The 20,056-nt window shown below is 36.9% G+C and overlaps 1 protein-coding gene across 2 annotated transcripts; it reads left to right on the forward strand.

Annotated features, from left to right (window-relative positions):
- The first annotated feature begins 1,396 nt into the window (after window positions 1–1,396).
- On the forward strand, window positions 1,397–19,819 carry LOC131146372 (uncharacterized). Of its 2 annotated transcripts, XM_058095958.1 has the most exons (4): window positions 1,455–1,960; window positions 2,329–2,790; window positions 18,945–19,560; window positions 19,650–19,819. In XM_058095958.1, exons 1-3 carry the CDS (start codon window positions 1,682–1,684, stop codon window positions 19,539–19,541), a joined length of 1,338 nt encoding a protein of 445 aa, XP_057951941.1. In that variant the 5' UTR covers window positions 1,455–1,681; the 3' UTR covers window positions 19,542–19,560; window positions 19,650–19,819. The 2 variants fall into 2 exon arrangements, with proteins under 2 accessions (XP_057951940.1, XP_057951941.1); XM_058095957.1 differs by lacking the exon at window positions 19,650–19,819 and having other exon boundaries at window positions 1,397–1,960; window positions 18,945–19,607.
- Window positions 19,820–20,056: the final 237 nt, after the last annotated feature.

Raw genomic sequence — 20,056 nt, forward strand, 5'->3', positions numbered from 1 at the left:
TCTTACCACTCAGGATTTCTCTTTTAGTTCTTTAATGAATTAATCCCAAACAAATCAAACACAACTAAATCAATGAAAACAACTAAATCAAGACATGAAACAACGAAGGAAAGACAAAAATAAGTCAAGAAAACAATAATGACGCAAACAAAATAAAAAGAAATTCAATGGAACACAATAACCAACTCGACCAAGGATATATTCAAACACAAATAAGAATAATAAGCTGCTGCCTCCTTTTTTTTTTTCTTTTTTTTTGAATGCAAAATACTGCCTTTTCTCTCTCTCCCTCTCTCTGTTTTTTTTGAATGCACAAAATGGTTTTTTTTTTTTTAATGTGCTCTAATCGACCTTGCTGTAGCAATTTCCAACCACAAAAGATTCAATCTTGATGATGGACGATATTAAAGAAGAGATGGAAAATTTCGAAAACAAGAAAACAAGATAGGTAGATCGGATGATAGAAGAATGTGAAATAAGGATAAATGATTATAAGATAAAAGAATTTTCAAAAGTAAACAAGAAAAATAAGATAGATAGAACCTGATTTGAACCAAAACTCTGATACCAAATGATGCAAACTTTAATTGACACGCGTTAAGATCCAACAATCAATATTGGAATACTTGACAAATGATGCAAACCTCAACCAACACGCGTTGAAACCCAACAATCAATATTGGAATATGTGCCCAAGAAAGCTAAAATTAAGATTTTTGATAGAAAACCCTGACCCAACGTTTATAAATGAAACACGAACTGTAGGTATAAAGTAACAAACCTTGATCTAATGATTATAATTAAATCATGAACTAGAGGTATAAAGTAACAAACCTCAACACAATAATTATAATTAAATCACGAACCAAAGGTATAAAATTTGAAGGCCACAAGAAAGAAATCCTTGATAAGTTCACAAGTTTTCCGAAGAACCAATAGAAGAAACAAAACCTCACATTTTTATTCAATGGCCTTTTCTTTAGTGTCCATGACCCTCATTGACTCTTGTTCAAGCAACTTCTCGATTAGTCCTTACATAACCTCCTTGACCTTCTTGGCTCTAACTCTTGTGATGGGTCCGCTTGGCATGTGCAGATCATCGTGTGCAATCGGAGCTTGTGGGTTCATATCAGGATGCATGAAAACCTTTATGTATGAATGAACTTAGAACTCTGGTAATGTATGGAGAATGTTTCATTACTTCCGCTGCATTATTGTTAAATGATTATGGTATCAGGTACACAGACGCCACTTTAGTAGCATCTCGGGCCCACGTAGCGGGTCGGGGTGTTATAATTTTTTAGTTCTTTTAGTTTTTAATATTCATATTAAAAATTTGAAAAATAATAAATAATGTTTTCCACTATTTCAAAATACTAAAAACTCGGAACATAAGGGTTAATTTAACAAATATTTTTAAAAATAGAATTGAAAATTGATTTTCTACAAATTAATTAGCAATCCTTGTCCTGTAACTTTTTTCTCCTCCAAAAAATGGAAACCGACCCGTTGGCTGGTGACTGACGCCAGGGATGCCCGTTCTTCTTTCCCGGCTAAAAACACAGGCACAAAGGATTGCCTATTTTTGCCGGAGCAGCCTCTCTCTCTCTCTCCATCGATGGGCCACGTGAGGTAAACTGCCCTGCAAAACCCTATTCCGTCAACTGCTCCGGACATCCAAATGTTGCAGCCGCACCAATCCTCCTACCCTTCCCTCCTCTCCTACTCCGATCAATCCCACGCCCTTGCCCCTATCCCCATCGTCTCTTACCCCCAAATTCCTCTTTTCTCGGTCCTCCCCTCGGATCCGTGTCTGCACGCACCTGGTACGGACCCACATGCTTCTTCAAGCTCCTATCTGTCGGTCAGTGCTGCCCAGACATCGCTTTATCATCATGATCCAGTTGCTGTCTCTGAGAGTTGGGTCGTGAAACAGGCCGATCCCGTTAAATATGCAGCTGTAAGCATTTTAATATTTTATTTCGTGGTATTCGTTGATCAGAATGTTCGGTTTTTTGGGAAAGGGGGTTTGTATCTCTGGATGTTAATTTGTGCGTCGTCCGTACTTGAAATCGAGTTCTGAAAGATGGGCTATTTGTTCTCTTTCTTTGGGATTGATGTCTCAGTGCTCAAATTTGAGTTCGACACGTTGAATCGGTCTTACATTCTTCCTCTATTTCTCTTTTTCTATTTCTTTTACACTGTTGATGCGTCACATGTGAATGGAGAATCTCTCTGGTAGCTTCAGTTGTTGTGTTTCCATGATGTATGTGTTGCCGTTTCCTATTTTGTGTTCTTTGGTCTGAAATTAGCGGTTTCAATTTGCAGGATCATAAATCTTTGATTAAGAAGTCAATAGGACCCACAAGTTCAAATTCCTTAGGGAACAGCGATTGTATGAATGAACCTTTGGCAAATGATGCCTCAAAGAACACAACGAAGCAAACCCAGGTTAGCCAACCATTAAGGTGCGAGATTTGCAAAATTGATTGTACTAGCAAAGATGTCTTTGAGAAACACATGTTGGGAAAGAAGCACAAAAAAAAATTGCAAATGGAAATTGCTCATACACCATTCAATAAAAGAAGCCGCCCGGGCCTAGGTTATGTTGAATGGATATCAGGGGCTTCAGGGGTGGCTATAGGTGAGGATTTGGAGGCCAAGAAACGTAAGGTTCTGAATGGTGGTGCTCAAAGTGACTCTGTCAAGGTCTGTACAATATGCAATGTTGTGTGCAATAGCCAAGAGGTGTTCAATAAGCATATTTCGGGGAAAAAGCATGCCATCCAGGTAAATGCAATTGCAATTAGAAGAAACAATTAGCATTTATTGAGTTGACTAGCATATGGTCTGTTTTATATTTTTGTTGTGCATGCTTCCCAAAATTCTATTGCTGCTAGCCTCCTACTAATCCCATGATTTTTCTTTCATGGGGGTAAAATATTTTTAGAAATGGCTATGGATTTGCATATTTACTTAATTTTTTGACTTGCATGAAATAGAGTAATTCTCCATATTTTATGTTACACTTATGAAATCTGTTGATGCTGTCTTTGGTTGGATGGAATAGCATTCACGATAAGCCTTGCAAACAAAAAATGCTAGGGCTACCAAAGATTGAGCTCTGAAAGAATCCTTTGAGAGAAGGTTGCAAAGCCTTACATTAAGAAATGAGTGAGAGTGTAAGTCTTCTGTTGGGTTGATTTTTCCTTTGAATTAGGCGAGCTCTTATGAAGGTCTCATGTGTTGTTTCTTCAATAATTATTTGGAATGGGAGAACTAGGGCTCAACTGTTGGTTGCGAGCTTTAGGATTTGGTGGTTGTGAGCTTTAGAATGTGGTGGTTGGCATGCTTTATATTCCAAGTGGCCACTCCCTAGTCTGGACGTTTTGTTTGTCTATAAGAGTAAAATTTTTTGGGACCTTACTATCTTCTAGGTATTCGATGTCATTTCCTTGGTGCACGGTGTTCACCCTTTTGCTCTGCCTCTTTTTTCTTTTTCTTTGTTTCTTTGTGTCCTGGAGTCTTTGTGTTTATCGGACAGAAAATTCAAGTTTCTCGAATAATTGCATATGTATATGTATCGGAGCCCATATGTCCCCCCCCCCCCAGGGAATCATCACATTGTTGATTTGTTTGATGGGACTGATTGTAATGACATGTGGAGGGTTTTTGGTGAGGCGAACCATAACAGTTTCCCTAAAGAGAGAGTATTTCAAAGGTTCAAAGTTAAAATTCTACGTTTTTGTCTTTAGTCTTTACTTTCTCCTTCTCTATTTAAGCCTTCCTCTTCCTCCATCTAAGCTCCTTCTTTTGAATTGATTGCAATTGTTGTATTCTTCCCCTTCTTTCACGGTCTTGTCCTCATTGACATGGTATGCCCTTGTCCTTCTTTTCTTTGCCTTTTGTGTGTGGTATAGGTCTTTCGGTCTAACTCTTACTCTCCGTTTCTCTATTAGAAAGTTCTTATCTATCTATTTCTTCCTTCAGTTATGGTTGTGGAGTCACCTTCTTTTACCTCTTCTTGATCACCTAGGATCATCCCTAAGTGCAGCAAGAATGTTGCGAGGACCCCAACCATGAGGGAATTTTTGTATTAGGAGAGGCAAAGGGAGTACTTCATAGTGAGAGAGCTTTTTGAGGAGGCATATAAGATCCTTTCCTTCCTTTCTAGAGCCATGCTCGAGGAAGAGGCGGGTGCATTTTATAACACTAGAGAGCTCTCAACTGAAGTGGCAAAGAAGAATTCTCAAAGAGTTCTAGTGAACTTGGGCTTATTGGAATGTGATTTAATGATGCAAACAAATTTAGTTCTTGAAGTTGTGTTTAGCCATTTTTTGATCCAAATTTGTGATGGTAGAGAGCTTGAAAATATGCATGTCACCCATGGATGTCAAGTTGAAAAATTGTTCTAGAGTAACACATTAGGAGTTCTCTACTAGAAGTTATGATCATTTGAACTTAAATGTGCAGTTTCCTAGCTTAAGCTTTTTTCTATGAGTTTGTTTGTATTCTCTATGTAAGAAAACATGTTATGTAGAGTATTTTGAGTATTTTTAGTGAAAGTCAATTATTTCTACTTGGAAAACATAAAGTAACATCTTCTTATGCTAAGAGGGCTGTTCTAAGTCTATAAAAGCATCCATAGCCATGTGTTAACACCTAAAGCGTTTTGAAAATCTGAGACTTTTTGGCCTTTGCCTTGTTTCTCTTCAATTCTATATCTACCTTGTGAGTGATGAAGTTTATCTTTTGAACTCTATATCTCTAGAGTTTTGAGCCATCTAGTGGTGAGTTTCCATCAAGTGGTGACCTCTACCTTTTTTTTTGCCTTTTTTTTTTTTCCCACTAACTTGGTAAGTGTGTGTAAATGTTGCTTGTACCTCATTTCTAGCAACTTGGTGTCAGTTGGTATTAGACCAAGGTTTTTTATAGATCATGGTTGTCATGTGCAAAAACAACATGAGAGATAAATTCATGACTTTGAAATGAATGAGATGAGAAGGAAAATCTAGAAACTCTAGCAATGCATTGATGTTATTAAAATTGTGTTGGTGATGGAAATGATTCTGAAAATGGTTCTAGTGACGATGGTGGTGGCGTTAATCTTTTGTTAGATTACCACTTTACCTAAAAGCTTAAGCTGTTAAGTTGTGGGCCAATAATGTATATCCTGCCTCCACTCACCTCCACACGTGTAGACCAACATGTGGAGAGATAAACAAATGGAAAATCACACCCATTACATGGGACAATAATTTTTAAAGACCACATAATTAATGCAAGCAACAAGACTAGAACTAAGGATCTATCGGTAACCAACTCTGATAACGATTACCACTTTACCTAAAAGCTTAAGCTATTAAGTTGTGGGCCAACAATGTATATCAAGATTTCACACTTTCTATAATGTTCTGGATCATGATTCAAGTTATGGATCTTCTTCTCATCATCATAGATGAAAGAATTGAAAGTTTCCTAGAGATTCTGATGTGAGAGTGGATATTATAGAAGTTGAAGCAATTTTATGAGTTCATTGATTGGCTTCAAATTGTTAAGAGAGGGTCTGATTTCAAGGAGTACTTGATGAATGTAAAGTGAAGCTGTGCTATAGAACTCAAAAATTAAGCTTATTTATGGTGGGAAAATCTTAAGAAGCAAAGAGCTTGTGAAGGATGAAGCAAGATTTGATCGTGCGAGAAAATGAATAGGGAGCTAAAAAGGAGATTCTTGTTGAAACATTATAGACAAGAAAATTTTCTAAAAGTTTACTAGTTGAAGCAAAGAGATCTATCCTAGAGGAGTACACAATGGAATTTGAGCTCCTAATGTTTAAGTGTGACATAATAGAACTTGAAGAAAAAAATAGTAGCTCACTATTTGGCTGGGTTGAAAGAGGAGATGAGTGAAATGATTAGTTTACAACCTTATTCGAGTTTTGACGATGTGAAGAAGCTTGCACCAAAAGCAAAAGACAGAGAAGAGTTTGAAGGGGTAATGTTGGGTCTTTTTTAAGTCAGTTCATCTAAAGCTAGCTCAAAGATGTGCTTTTAGTGCAGTGATATTGCTATATTGCTACATTGCTTCTGATTGTCTAGGTCATGATTTTAAATAATGGTCGTGACCGTTATGTAACGTTATTACGTAACAATTTTTTGGGTTACCGATACCGTTACACATTGTGAAATCAGTGGGAAGAAAAATCACGGTTGTAGCGGCCATTATGGACTGCAACTGTTATGTAAAGGCCACTATGGCCGTTATGTAACCACTATAAAACTATTACACCAACAAAAATGTTTTATCTTTTACTTTTTCTTCTCACTTTTCCCCCTCCTTCATAAATCATTCTCAATATATTATGTGGTGAGAGAGGGAAGAGATTATAATGAGGATGACATTGATACAAAATTTACTCTTTTTTTAAATACTCACAAGAGATGCGTTAATTAACAATTTGAAAAGGCTAACTTGTTAGGAAATTATTTTATTTTGATAATATTAGTAATTTGATATTTTTGTTCTATATTTTTCAACTTCAACCTTCTTTCTTTTCTAGTTATTTTATATTTATATTATTCGTATGTCTTATGTGTCTAATAGATCAATGGAGTGTACAATGTATTTTGTTTTATTAATTAATTTAGTACACATGAGAATTTATCGCACATAAGAACAATGAGAAGTATAAATACGCGCGCACACGTAATTTTTCTGTCAATGGTGGTTTAAAACAAATGTAAACTTCTTGTCCCTTCCAAATAACTTAGTTAGTTGAACTAAAGGATCCAAAATACAATAAAACTCTTTCTAAGAAGGGTTAAAAGTGTGAAACATGCAAGTACGCTAATATGCGCAAGGTTGTGTGTGCTTGACAAAAATTCACACGCGTTACACCCACTTCCCGTTATGTAACATCTGCTACTCCCGCTTTCTATTACACCCGTTACCATTACGTTACACTACCCACTACTGCGATTTAAAACCATGGTCTTGGCCCTTGTCCTGGGCCTGGTCTTGACTTCTCTCGGCTAAGTACTTCCAATCTAGTGGGCTAGGTGCCTGTGCTGCCTCAAGTCTTAGAAATTTTGGCACAGGTTGGAGCCCCTTTGCAAAATCTTCTCTATTATAAAAGAATAGATAGAATATGGAGATGGCATGCTGATTTGCTCATATAAGGAAGAAGAAGCAACTTATGCTTGGAGATTTATCGTTCAAAGGAGTTTTCAGTGCTGTCCATGGAGAAGATGAAGGTTAGGTTTGGTGCAACATTTTTCACACTACATGCAATTCTAATTGGAAGATTTGTATGTTATTATTGATATTGCAGCTTGTGCTAATGTTGTATTGTCAATGGTAGACAAGTTGCAACAAGGAACGAGGCACGAAGTAAAGATAACCAAAGGTGTCTTGTTTCGTTTTCAATTGGTAAGAAGTACAGTGATCAAATTTTGTGTGATGCTATACTTATGGATGCATGTCATTTATTTCTTGGCTGTCCATATAGGAGAATTTGTCATGGTGCTTACAAAAATACTTATTTTTTGTATCTTAGCCTCTGGAATAATGGTGAACATCTTTACTAAATACTGTCCTCCAGAACCCCATTCCCTATCTTCTTCTACCTTGTGATCGTGTGTGCAATAACCACCATTTCTAAACCTGTTACTTTTGCAAGAAATATCCACTAGAATCACTATCTGATGTCCTTCATCTTCTCAAAAAACCATACTCACAGTCTTAAAATCCTATCCCTTCCTAACTTGCTTAAGAAAGGTTCTTCAAGTGTCCATGGGTGACATATGGGAGAACGCAATTTCAATCTACAGGAAATGATTCATTGTTGAAGAATTGAGAAATCTTAGAAAGATTCTAAGATTCAGAAGGTGCTGATTCTTGTAGTTGAGGTTTGGTGGAAGCCTTATTGAGTTCTTTTTCTTTCTTTTTTAGTTAACGAGTGAAATCATAAACTAGCATTAAAAAAAATGAAATCATAAATGAAGTCAAATTTTTAAAAATTGTCAAAGAATGTGAGGTTCGTCCTTTTAAGGTAATGAAGTGATGAGTGCAATCATAAATGAAGTCTATCTAGCACCTAAAAAAAAAAAATCAAAAATAAGTCAACTTTATTTTATTTTTATTTTTGATTAAAAAATCTGTGAGGTTCGCACTATGTTTGGAAATGTGGTCCAATGGATTCGGCCTTACTTGTACATGCTAATGGGCTGATTCCTTTGATTTCTGTTGCTGTGGAGGGAAAGAAATAGTAAAAAAAAGGTTTTAGGGGCACTAAACTATCAATGGGTAGGCATGGATTAAAACTATGTATTTTCGTGTGAATGTGCAGCATTCTGTTAATACCGAGGCTGCCATTGATTTTTTTATTTTTTATTTTAAATTCCTTCTCCTTTTTTTTTTTAGATAACAAATTCCTTCTCCTTCTAATTCTTGCTTTCCTATACTCGGATTGTACCCATGGTGTTAAAACCCAAACTATTGACCGACTTGAAGAGTTGGTTGGTTTGACTGGTGAGCCAAACTGGTGGTTGGACCAATGTTGTATACTATTATTATTATTATTATTATTATGGAAGCCCATGGACCTGCTCTACACAGCGTGTTATGTTTGCTTGTACTCATGGGATGGGTAACCATCATTTATATACTAGTGTAGGCTTTTCTTGGAGTAGGATAATGCCTCAGTGAAAATAGGAAGTCACATTGATGTTTCTTAGTGGCAGAATTGGAGTGAAAGTAGCATGGTAAGCTAAAGAAGGGTGAGTTCATCAACCATTATATAATTTACCAGCTTTTTAAAACTTGTTTAGCCTATTTTCCTTTCTTGCTGCATACACGTTATCCATGGAGGGGTGATTAATGAATTGAGTTACTTTATGGTTTACTGCATGGTTCTTGTTTACAAAATTGTTTTCTTATCTCCAATTTTTTTGTATTCTTTGGTTTTAAATTTATTCAAGTAATGAAACCATGGTTTACTTTCAGTTGACTAGTTAAGCTAGTGTGCTATAACTAGTGCTGCATGACTCTTCACAAGGTGTGAAGTGTTCAGCCCATGATAGTTGGTATTGCGGCTTGGTTAATTGGTTTGTGATTTGGTTGCCTTTGGATTGTGCGATTGTGTGAAGCATTGATAAGAGAGCCATGTAGCGCACCAATATTGAGATAATTAATGCGCCAGAGGTGCAAGCTGAGACTGCCAATTAGGTGGCCATAAAGATGACTCAACTTCTAGAATGTGTTGATTTATTGGAGAGATTCCAAAAAGATCAACAAGGTTCCATTGAGGAACTTATAGAAGATTTTAGTGGTACGGTAGAAGCTTGACAACACCAGATAGATGACCCTATTGCCTAGATGAATCTGATGGCTTATGCTCTTCGAAATTCCAATTCTACAGGGGTAGAATATGGGAGAACATGTGTGCTAGAAGCTAGGGTGTTGGGGGTGCCTGTGATGCTTAGGAGTTGGAGACATGGTTTTAAATACGACAACAATCACGGTGTAACAGTTGTGGCCTTCGTGAACATTACGTAATGGATAACATACACTGACTCTTTGAATTTTTTTTTTTTTTTTACATTAGAAAACTTCTTAAATACATAAAGATTCACATGTTTTGATCCAAGAGTCCTATTTACCAATGCTTTAATTTTTAGTAAATTTTAATCACTTTAAATATAAAAAGTACTACAAGTATTGGATGCTATCTTGGTTGCTTTAGTTGCTATTGGCAAGAAGAAGCATGCATTTGCTACTTTTCACTACTTTATTGATTATAAGTGAAGTTGAAACTAACAAATTATAAATATAAAGAAATATAATATGGAAAGCCATCTTTTGTACTCAAAAGGCTTTAATGGAATTTTGTTATCCGAAAAAGAAAAAGAAAAAAAGAAAAAGAATATTCATATGTTAAACAAGAACAAAAATGCATACAATATAACATATTTTAGTCTTCAAACTAGGTGTAAGGAAAACAGAAAAGAAATAAAATTAGAAGGACTTACAATATGAACATGGGTAATTTAATAAGAGAAGAAGTTGGGTTTATTTGCATGCAGTTATTAAAAAAAATGCATACTAAATGTTAAGGAAAATAAACCCAAAAATGATTTTTTAATAAAAAATTACTAACTAAATAAATCAACTTAAAATTGAGTTTCTAAGCTTCAATAAAGGGTAAAGTGAGGGGTAAATGCAATAAAAGAATTCAAAAACTTGTTTTGGTCATTCATAGCTAGTCTGGCATTGTAACCACCCTATAATGATCTGTAATGACCATTATAGTATGTAAAAAATCGTAGCCATTGTTACAATTGTGCATCGGAGTACCTCTAAAATATCAACCCATAACGGTCTCGGAAGCCACTAACACAGTTACATAATGTCCATAATAGCCATTAGGCACCGATTTTAAAATTGTAGTTGGAGAACTTATTTGACGTGGAGCAGTACTTTTATGTGTTTAGTACTGACTCGGAGGAAGTGAGAGTATCCATGGCAACAATGTACTTGAGTGGAGATGCTAAACTATTGTGATGTGCCAAGTATTGACTTGGAGGAAGTGAGAGTATCCATGGAAACAATGCTTATTGTCAACTTGAAGTTGGATAAGGACTTAGGATGCATAAAGGTGGTTAACTTCGCAACTTAGCCTACTCTAGGAGTAGCAAAATGACAATGAAATTTTGGACAATGAGAGAGACATGCAAATTTCATAGCCATTATGATGGAATATTTAAAAGTGATACTTGAATTGGAGTTCTTAAGGGAGAATAAGGTAGTATTGTTGCCCATTTGTTAGTTTTGATCGGTGACCACCCTTCCATGGTGTAAGCTATGACGAAGAAACGGGACGACAAGAAGTTCTTTTCCATGCAACTTAAGAAAGGGGAGAAGTGGTGAACCAAAATATCTTACCTTATTTGGTGGTGGATGAAGACATAGGACAAAAGTTGGTGCCCACTACCATCTAAGGTGTGTTGGGAGTACAAAGTTGTGATAAGCTACTACACAACTTGCCCGTGTAATGAGGTGTGGATCATTACATTGCCAAGGATAAAGCATCTTGCTAAAGGGCCATACTGAATGACACCATTAGAGTTGGCAGAATTGAGGAAACATCATGATGAGCAATTTTTTGTTAATGATGGACCAGCTCCATATGAATACTTGGGCCAGAATCATATGAATGCTTTACAATAAATCTCTTGTTTAAGCTCTCATTCAAGAGAGGAGTTACTCGTCTTCCCATGCCTTGGTCAATGCATTCATGCTCCACAATAAATCTTTCGTTCAAGATAGGAGTTATTTGTAATAATTTGAGAGTTTATGCTCACATCAAAATAAGGATTTTTTTTTTTAATTTTTAATTTTTATAATTTTTTTGCTAGAAGAAAGAAATTAAAGAGTTGACCTTAAGGGGAGTTAATTTGCATCCTTGATTTAAGGGAGAATTAATTTGATTTGAGAGGGAGTTATTCTTGATGGGGCGTATATATGGGTGCCTTGTGTCAGAGAGCATAACATCTTAGGTGCTCTTGTATTTTATCTCTTCCCAATAGTAAAGTTTCTTTTGCCATCTTAACCTGTGGATGTAGGCTATAATCCGACCCATGTAAATCTTGTGTCTGTTTTATTTATGTCCTTCCAAAGCACTGTTTGGAGCACCAGTGTTGTTTCTAATGAAACATAATGAGGGCATGCGGATGTATGTGGATTACCTCATGCTTGACAAATTGACTGAGCTCAACAAGTACTCCATTCCATTAATCATCTAATTCATGACAAGTATTTCACCAAACTTGACTTGTAGTCAGTCGACTATTAAGTGGGAATAGTAAATGATGATAAGCTGAAGATACTTGCGTGATGCGGTACAAGACATCTGAATTTCTTGGTGATGCCCTTTGGGTCAAAGAATGTTCTAGCTACTTTTTGTATGCCAATGGATCATGTGTTTTTATCACTACCTGAACAAATTTGTCGTGGTATACTTCGATGACATTGTTTATAGTTCCACTTTGGAGGAACATAAGAAGCATTTATGGAAGGTGTTGGATAGGTTGAAGGAGAACAACATTTATGTTAAGAAGGAGGAGTGCTCTTTTGCTTAGTCGAATATCAAATTTCTTACTCATGTGATTGAATAGTGTTGTATTTGGATGGATACGAAGAATATTAAAGGTATTCTAGATTGGAAGACCCCAACAGTAGTGAATGAGTTGTGTTACTTTTTTGGACTTGGCACAAGTTTATTTAGGGTATTTGAGTAGGACTACCTTGTTAACAGAATTCTCGAATAAGGGTATAGGTGGAACTAGAAAAAAGAGTGCTGGGGAGCCTTTGACAACTTGGAAGGAAGGCATGATGCAAGATCGAGTACTTGCTTTAGCCATCATGAAGCTCTTTGAGGTACGGAAAAATGCATCAAACTATGCCTTTGGTGGAGTTCTGTTATAGGTAGGCATTGTCCCTCGTATGAGAGATGTAAGCTTAGTGAAGGTGAATGGAAGTACACAACTTAAGATAAGAAAATGCTAGCAGTGATTCATTGTCTTCACGAATTGCAACATGACATGCTTGGGTTGAATTTGTGCTGAAGTTTGATAACTTGGATGTGAGCTACTTCCTTACACAACCAAAGTCATCCCCAAGACAAGTCTATTGACTAGAATTCCTATTGGAATTTTGATTTCTCCTTTTAGCACAAAGTGATGCGTTTGAATCAAGTAGCAAATGCACTGAGCACAAAGGCCGAGTCCGTATCCTTACAACCAACCAGTAAATCACTTCATAGCAAGTGAAGTTTCCATGACAATGTGGAAGCGCATTAATTAGAACCTTGTCAAAGATTTAGTTGCCCAAAGCTTCATGAAGTTGGTGGAAAAGGGCAAAGGGCGTCAATTCTAGTTAGTGGATGTATTGCTATTAACACATGACAACCAACTTTTTGTGCCTTGAGTGGGTGATCTTAGGAAGACATTGTTGCGGGAATTTTATGACACAATGTGTGTAAGTCACCTAAGATGGTATAGGACTTTGGCATTGTTGAAGCAAAAGTATTGTTGGTCACTCGTGTGTGATGATGTGGTTGAGTATAACCCTACTTGTCTCACTTGTTAGCAATATAGTCAAGCAAAAGAAGATTGCAAGGTTGTTGGAGCCTCTTCAAGTACCAACAAGACTATGGAAGAGTGCCTTACTTGACTTCATCAATAACTTGCCCAGAGTTTGGGAAACAAGGTCTATAATTGTAGCTATAGACAAGTACGGCACCAACGTACTGCTCAACAAAGGGGACAATGCAATTGTTCTTTAAGCACATTCTAAAGTATTGGGATTTCCCCGAAGACATCATTAGTGTCTTGAGATTCACAAAAAACTTTTGGACAAAACTTTTCCAAATTCTTGGTTACAACTTCACATCTCTTCAAGCTAGCACTTGCTCTAGATATCTGGTTAAGAGATTCAAAGGGCTACTAGAGGAGCATTTGTGCCATTTCATCACCATTGGCTAGAACAACTAGGTGCAACTATTTGATGTGGCTTAGTTTTGTTTCAACGCCCAAAAGACCTCAACTACTAACAAGAGTCCTTTTGAGCTTGTAATATGCCCACTTTTTTTGATAGAATGTAATAGGCTCGCTCTTTTCTCACAAAGTTGACGAGCTGTACAGAAGAGAAGAGTTTGAGGGTGTACATATTCACCAAAGAATGGAGATAGAACCTAGAGATTGCCTAAGCCTAGTTGGAGAAAGCTTTGAAGTAGATGAAGAAATAGGAAAATCAAGGGAGAAGATTGTCACACTTCAATGTGGGTAACTTGATGTTTGTTAAGCTCTATCTAGATAGGATCAATTTAGTACGAGGTTGAGGTAGAAGACTACTTCGCAAATATGAAGGACTTATCCCCATCGTGGTCAAAGTTGGGAGGGCTCCTCAAAAGTTGATCCTCTAGCTTGAGTGGAGGTGCATCATATGTTTCATGTGCCTCAAGTCATTCATTGCCACATTGAAGATGTGACGAAATTTAGCCAGCCAAGCGCCAGTTAAGATCTCGCAACTTGAAGGGCTTCAAAGATAAAGTAATCATCTCGATGTCAGGGGAAGACATGGAACCATTTGTGGGCAATGTTGGAGAGTGGCATCAAAGTCTACAAGGATGGCAACCACATAAGTAGGGAAGAATGTTAGGAGCTAAGCTTGTTTAGGGCATTATGGCTGCCTATGACCACTTGTGTTGCACGCATAGGATGGGTAACCATGCTTTAGTGAAAATAGTGAGTATGACTGCCTGATCACATTCAAGGTCTTAAGTTTCGATTTTGACTCAAATTTCGAAGATCCAAAAGTACTGAAGTTTTGTCGGAAGTTTCAATTTCGACGTCAATATCAATTTCAATTTGAAAAAATAATGGAAATCAATAGTAAAGCATGGAATTCCTTTTTATGAAACTTTAGAAATGGTTAATAAACATAATAATATAAGTTTTAGGGCTAATATATTACAAGTAAAATACATCTATGTTGTGTATGATGTGGAAAAGTTGTAAATAGAATGTGTATCAAACATATTTCTAAGGTAATGTGCATTAAACACCATATTCAATTAATAAAAATGAAATTGATAAATCATTTAAAAATCTTTTATTATATAAATAATGATAATTTAGTTTAGACATCAATGGTTAGATAAAATGTTATTGTAAGTTTATTTTTTTCATATAATTTCATAAGTCCTAATAATAATCTTTTTGTTTTAAATGGAAAAAATAAAATTATTTGAGAGAAATTTCACTTTGCTCCTAAATCTCTCAGTTGAATTCCGAGGAAATTTCATTCTATAGTTAAATTTCGACAAGTTTCACTAAAATTTTGAGGTTTCAATAAATTTCAAATAATTTATTGAAATTTTGATGGAAATTATGTAAGATGAAAATCAAAATTGGAAATTTCGACAGAAATTTTGACAATTTCGTGGAAATTTAAGACCATGGTCACATTGATGTTTCTAGTGACAGCGTGAAAATAGCATAGAAACTCATTAGGGAGGATGATCATTCATCAATCATTGTATAACTCACAAGCTTTTGTAAACAAGTTTACCCTATTTGCTTCCCTCATTGAACACATGTCGGCTGCAAACGAACTAAGTCGGCATGATTGTCTTGGGAGCTTGGCTCGAAAAGAGCTTGTTGAGGCTCATTCATTGATTAAATGATCAATTCTCAATCCCAATTTTTAGACTTGTTTAATGAATGAGCCTAACCTAATTATGATTGGGCTTGGCTCATTTCAACTTGTAAGCAACTTGATTGTAGGCTTGGTTTGGGTTCGTTTAATATGGTTGAACTAGGTTTGATAGACTACTTATTTAGTCTAAAAGTAGGGGTGTATGGGTGTGGACTTGTTTAGGCTGAACTCCATAACCTGAATATAGTGATAGGTTAAGGCCCAAGGTCAATAGGTTGGTTTGGTAGGAGTGAAGAAACCTTGTAGTAGTATTAGTTGGAGTCTTTTTACACTTTTTGCCTAACAAAACCGTAAGAGCCTCCGCCTTTGACAATGAGAGGTTCTATAGATTACCACTTTACCTAAAAGCTCAAGCTATTAGGTTGTGGGCCAACAATGTATATCAAGCTTTGACACCCCCCGTACATGCAGCACCACAGCCCGTGGAGAGATGCACAGTAGATAACACCCATTACTGGGAATATAATCATTTTTTAAACAGCGCACAATAAATGCGAGCAATGAGACTAGAACCAGGACCTCCTGGTAACTAGCTCTAGTACCATGTTAGGCAACCACTTTACCTAAAAGCTAAAGCTTTTAAGTTGTGGGACAACAGTGTATATCAAACTTTAATAGGTTCCAAAAGAACCAAGCTGTTTGTTAGAAACTCGGCAATGGCTTGTTCAGCATGCTCATTTGCATGAATGAAAAAAGCTTGAGCAAATGTATTCAAGCTCAGTTTGAGCTCGTATCAAGCTTGGCTTGGTTAAAATTTTAATTAACAAGCTTGAGCATAATAAAGCTCGGTTTGGGTTGCAGGCCTAGGAGATGCGATTGGTGTACTGGGATGCTTTATGGTTTACTGCATGAATCATTTTTTACATACATGTTTGCTCATTGCTTCGATTTGTTTGTATTCACTGGTCATGAATTTGTTCAGTGAAGTGGTGGTTTACTTTTGGCCGACTAGTTGAGCTAGTGTGCTATGACTAATGTGGCATGACCCTTCACAAGGTGTGAAGTGTTCAACTTGTGAGTTGTGACGCAACAAGTGGTGGCTTTTCTCCCACTCCATATCATTTCCCTTCCTTCTAAGGTTCAAACTTGAGACCTCCAACATGGAAGTCTCAAGCTTTAGCAATTGGTAGTGAGAGAAAGGGTATGATTCAATTTAAAATTTTTTTAAGAGAGTTTAAGGATTTGATTATTTCTCACATGTGTGTATTTTTTTTTTTTGTGTGTGTCTATATATATATATATATATTTGTTTAGTAAACTCGCAAAGAGGTAGAGGTACTGTAATGGTAATACCTCTCTTTTCCTAAGAGCTTTAAGGTTCATCTCTACTTTGCAGTACCTTAAATGTGTTTTGGGTAAGAGTCTGGGTCAACCCAGCCAGTCCACTTGGTTGAGCTAAGTTGGGCCAGATTGCCCTAGTTTGGCTGGGTTGATCCAGTTCTCATGAAATCTGGTTTAGAGATATAAGGTAGACTGGTAAGGTGACAGACTCTATTCTGGCCAGCTGATCTGTGTTTTAAAATCATGGTTGCACCCTCTTGGTGCTCATAGTAAATTTTTTTGTTTGCCTCCTGGAAAAAAGAGGGGGAGGGGGCTGGTTCCTGACTTATCACTTGTGATGTCCAAGTAGCAGTGGAGCAAACTTACCAATGCCCCACCACTTTTTTTGAATTAATTTCTTTACTGTATAATTGTATTTCTTGACATTGGATGCATGCTTTGTAGAAAGTGATTTAGTTGTGCACTTGCAATACTGTGTAAACCGTGGTCAGCTAGAAAATATTCTTTTAAGGTGTAAGGAGGAAAGGGAAAGATTAAAATGAGTTCCAAGGGGGGGGGGGGGGGGGGAGATTTTACATGGAATTGAATGTATAAATATGAATTGAGGTAAACCTTTTTGACAATGCATATTAAATAAGCATATACTTGGGCTTGCAAGTAGTGACAAAAGAGTAACTAAGCCAGACTGATTTGCTTGTGGAGAGGATCTCTTCAAGAATATACTGTTGGACTCATGAATACCTTTCCTTTGCTGTTAGACTTCAACTTATAAAGAGCTGGGAATTCCTTTAGAGGCAAAGATTGCTGACTTCTGGTCTAATAGCTCTTGGAATTGGTCTAGAAGACTTTCTCAGCAGGCTTTAACTTGAAAGTCTTTTCCTTGACCCTGCAGTGGAGGATATTTTAAATTGCAGGCTTCCCCTTCCGGAAACTTCAGTTTCAGTTCTGCCTGTGAGCTTATCTGAACAAAAAGTAGCATTGTTCCTTGTTCCAAGGCCTTTTGGTTTAAGAATTCTATCTCCCTAAGAATGCTTTTATTGTTTGGTTAGCTGCTAGGAATGGACTTCCTACACTTGAGAGAGGATATGTTTCATGGGGTAAGGCTGAGGAGTTTAATTGTAAATTCTGTGATGACTCAAACGAAGAATAACATTTTTTTCGGCTGCAGTATCACTAAAAGGATTTATGGAGCTAATTGTGCTACTCTTAATTAGCACAGCAGTTTCAGCTCTAGGAATGAAGAGATTGTGTGGCTTTCTTCTTTACCAAAAAGGCAGGATTGTGACACTAGCAGGTTAGTCTTCACCTTTGCTATATGCTGTGTTTGATAAGCCAAGAACTCCCTTGTTTATGCTCATCGCCAGCCTGTGTTTGATGATATAGTTGGTGAAATTGTCCAGGTCAGATTGAGGTTGTTGTAGTTGTTTTGGTCTGTATGCTGTTGTTTAGCAGTTTTGAGTTGCTTCGTGCCTGCTGTTGTTTTGTTCTTGTTTCCCTGGTGCTAATAATATCTTTCTTGTCTTGTGCAAAAAAAATAATAAATAATAAAGTAGATGCCAAATGTTGTGGATGAGAAATTGAGAAGGCTGTTTGCAAATTTATCCTGTCTTTTACTGTTTTTTTTTTTTTTTCCCTCTTATGCATTTGGACATCCTGTATAAATTAGACAACTTTTTTAGTGCTTGCATGAAATTCTGTCTGCTTTCTGTGCTTTAACTCTCTTCCTAGTACCTGATGAGACTTGGTTACATGCGTATCCATTCTCTCCTATTTTATATTTCCTTTAGGTTATGTTTGGTTTGCAGAATGCCTATTCTTATGAATAGATTAGTTTTAATAGACTAGTTACACTTAGTTATACAAGAAATTATGTCGTTACTATAAAGCAAATAACAATATGAAACATTTTATGAGTCCATAATAAGGAATAGACAAGGAATAACTATTCCCAAATTTCATCATAGGGATGTCTATTCCTTTTTTGTTACATGTTGGATGAAGTAACTAGGAATATATAAGGAATAACTATTCTCTTGATTTTCAAAATTTAAACTAAATTCCATCTTATTTCAAGGAATAGCTATTCCACAAAACCGAACAAGCCGTCAAGAAATTAAAGACATTTGGTCTGACATTGACTTTTACATAGCAAATGAGATGTATCTTTTTTGAAATTGGTGGTCATATGTCGTTGCTTCATTTGTAGTCCTCATTTTTGCCATACCCATGTTGTGTTGCCTCTCATTTTTGCTCTATCCATGATTTGCAACCAGCCATATTATACCACTTAATTTATTTATAAATGTTCGAGTATCTTGGTCAAGTGAAATGGTAACTTTGTCAAACAGTTAGTACAATATAGCATGCTCATGTTTGGGACTTTGTAGGCTGGTTTAATACCTGCAATTACGGCTCAGCCATTTGTTGCTGCAAATGCGAACACAAACCCTTTGTGTTGGATTGTTCCTAGAGTGCAGCCTCAGAGCAGCTGGGTGCAGAAAAATATCCGAAAGAAAACCAAGATTGTTCAATCTGCATGGTGTGAAGTTTGCCGACTCCAATGTAACAGCATTGATGTTTTCAATCGACACATAATGGGGAAGAGGCACCAGAAGAACCTTGAGCAACTTGAAGCATCAAAACAAGATACCAGTGGCGCAACCACGACAGAGGCCAATTCAGTAAGTGGACCAGCAGAAAACCCAGAGGCTGGACAGTGCAAACCCAGTGACATGGCAAAATCTGTAAATAAAACAAACCTGTCACAGGCCTCAGAAATAGATCTGGAGGTGAAAAAACGGAAGGTTTTGGAAGGCGGGGCGGCAGCTGGTGCTGTTAGAGTCTGCACTTTATGCAATGTTGTATGCAATAGCCAGACAGTATTCAATTTTCATTTGACTGGCCAAAAGCATGCAGCCATGGTGCAGAAACTGGCAGATACCGCAATGGCAAAAGCTGGTGCACAAGGGAGTGCTTGTGTGTAAAAGTTGGGTTGCCAAAAATGTATGTTGGGACGAGTTACTTAAAATAATGAATCAGATTTATCCCCATGTTCGTATATTTGTACTTACCTTGCGTTCCTTGCTTTGTAGCATTGTGCCAACCTCCAACTCCTACCTTTTGCCTTTTGCTTTTCTTCCTGTGAAGCATTTTGAAGATCTCAAGGCGTGGAATTTGCTGAAAGTACATTGGCATATTCTTCAACCATTCATTTTGTAGTTAGATTAGTGTCAAGGGAAGGGGGTGAGTTCTTGTTACAAAATTTTATTGGTTTCATTTTGCTATGGTCCTGCGTGCATGTTGTCCACGCAGTTTCGCCCAATCCAAATCCCAAAGAGTAGGCAAAGGGTTTTAACTGCATCGCCCCTCTTGTCAAAATATCAGAATCATATTTGGAGAAGGGGATTTTTGCAAAAATTGGAATGGTGCACTGGTGACACTTGCATGTGGTGTGTGCTGATGCGCGTCTTGGCTGGTACCTCCTCCTTCAACCCTCATC

This window comes from Malania oleifera, chromosome 13, assembly GCF_029873635.1.
Source record: "Malania oleifera isolate guangnan ecotype guangnan chromosome 13, ASM2987363v1, whole genome shotgun sequence".
In the NCBI taxonomy this organism is placed as follows: domain Eukaryota; kingdom Viridiplantae; phylum Streptophyta; class Magnoliopsida; order Santalales; family Ximeniaceae; genus Malania; species Malania oleifera.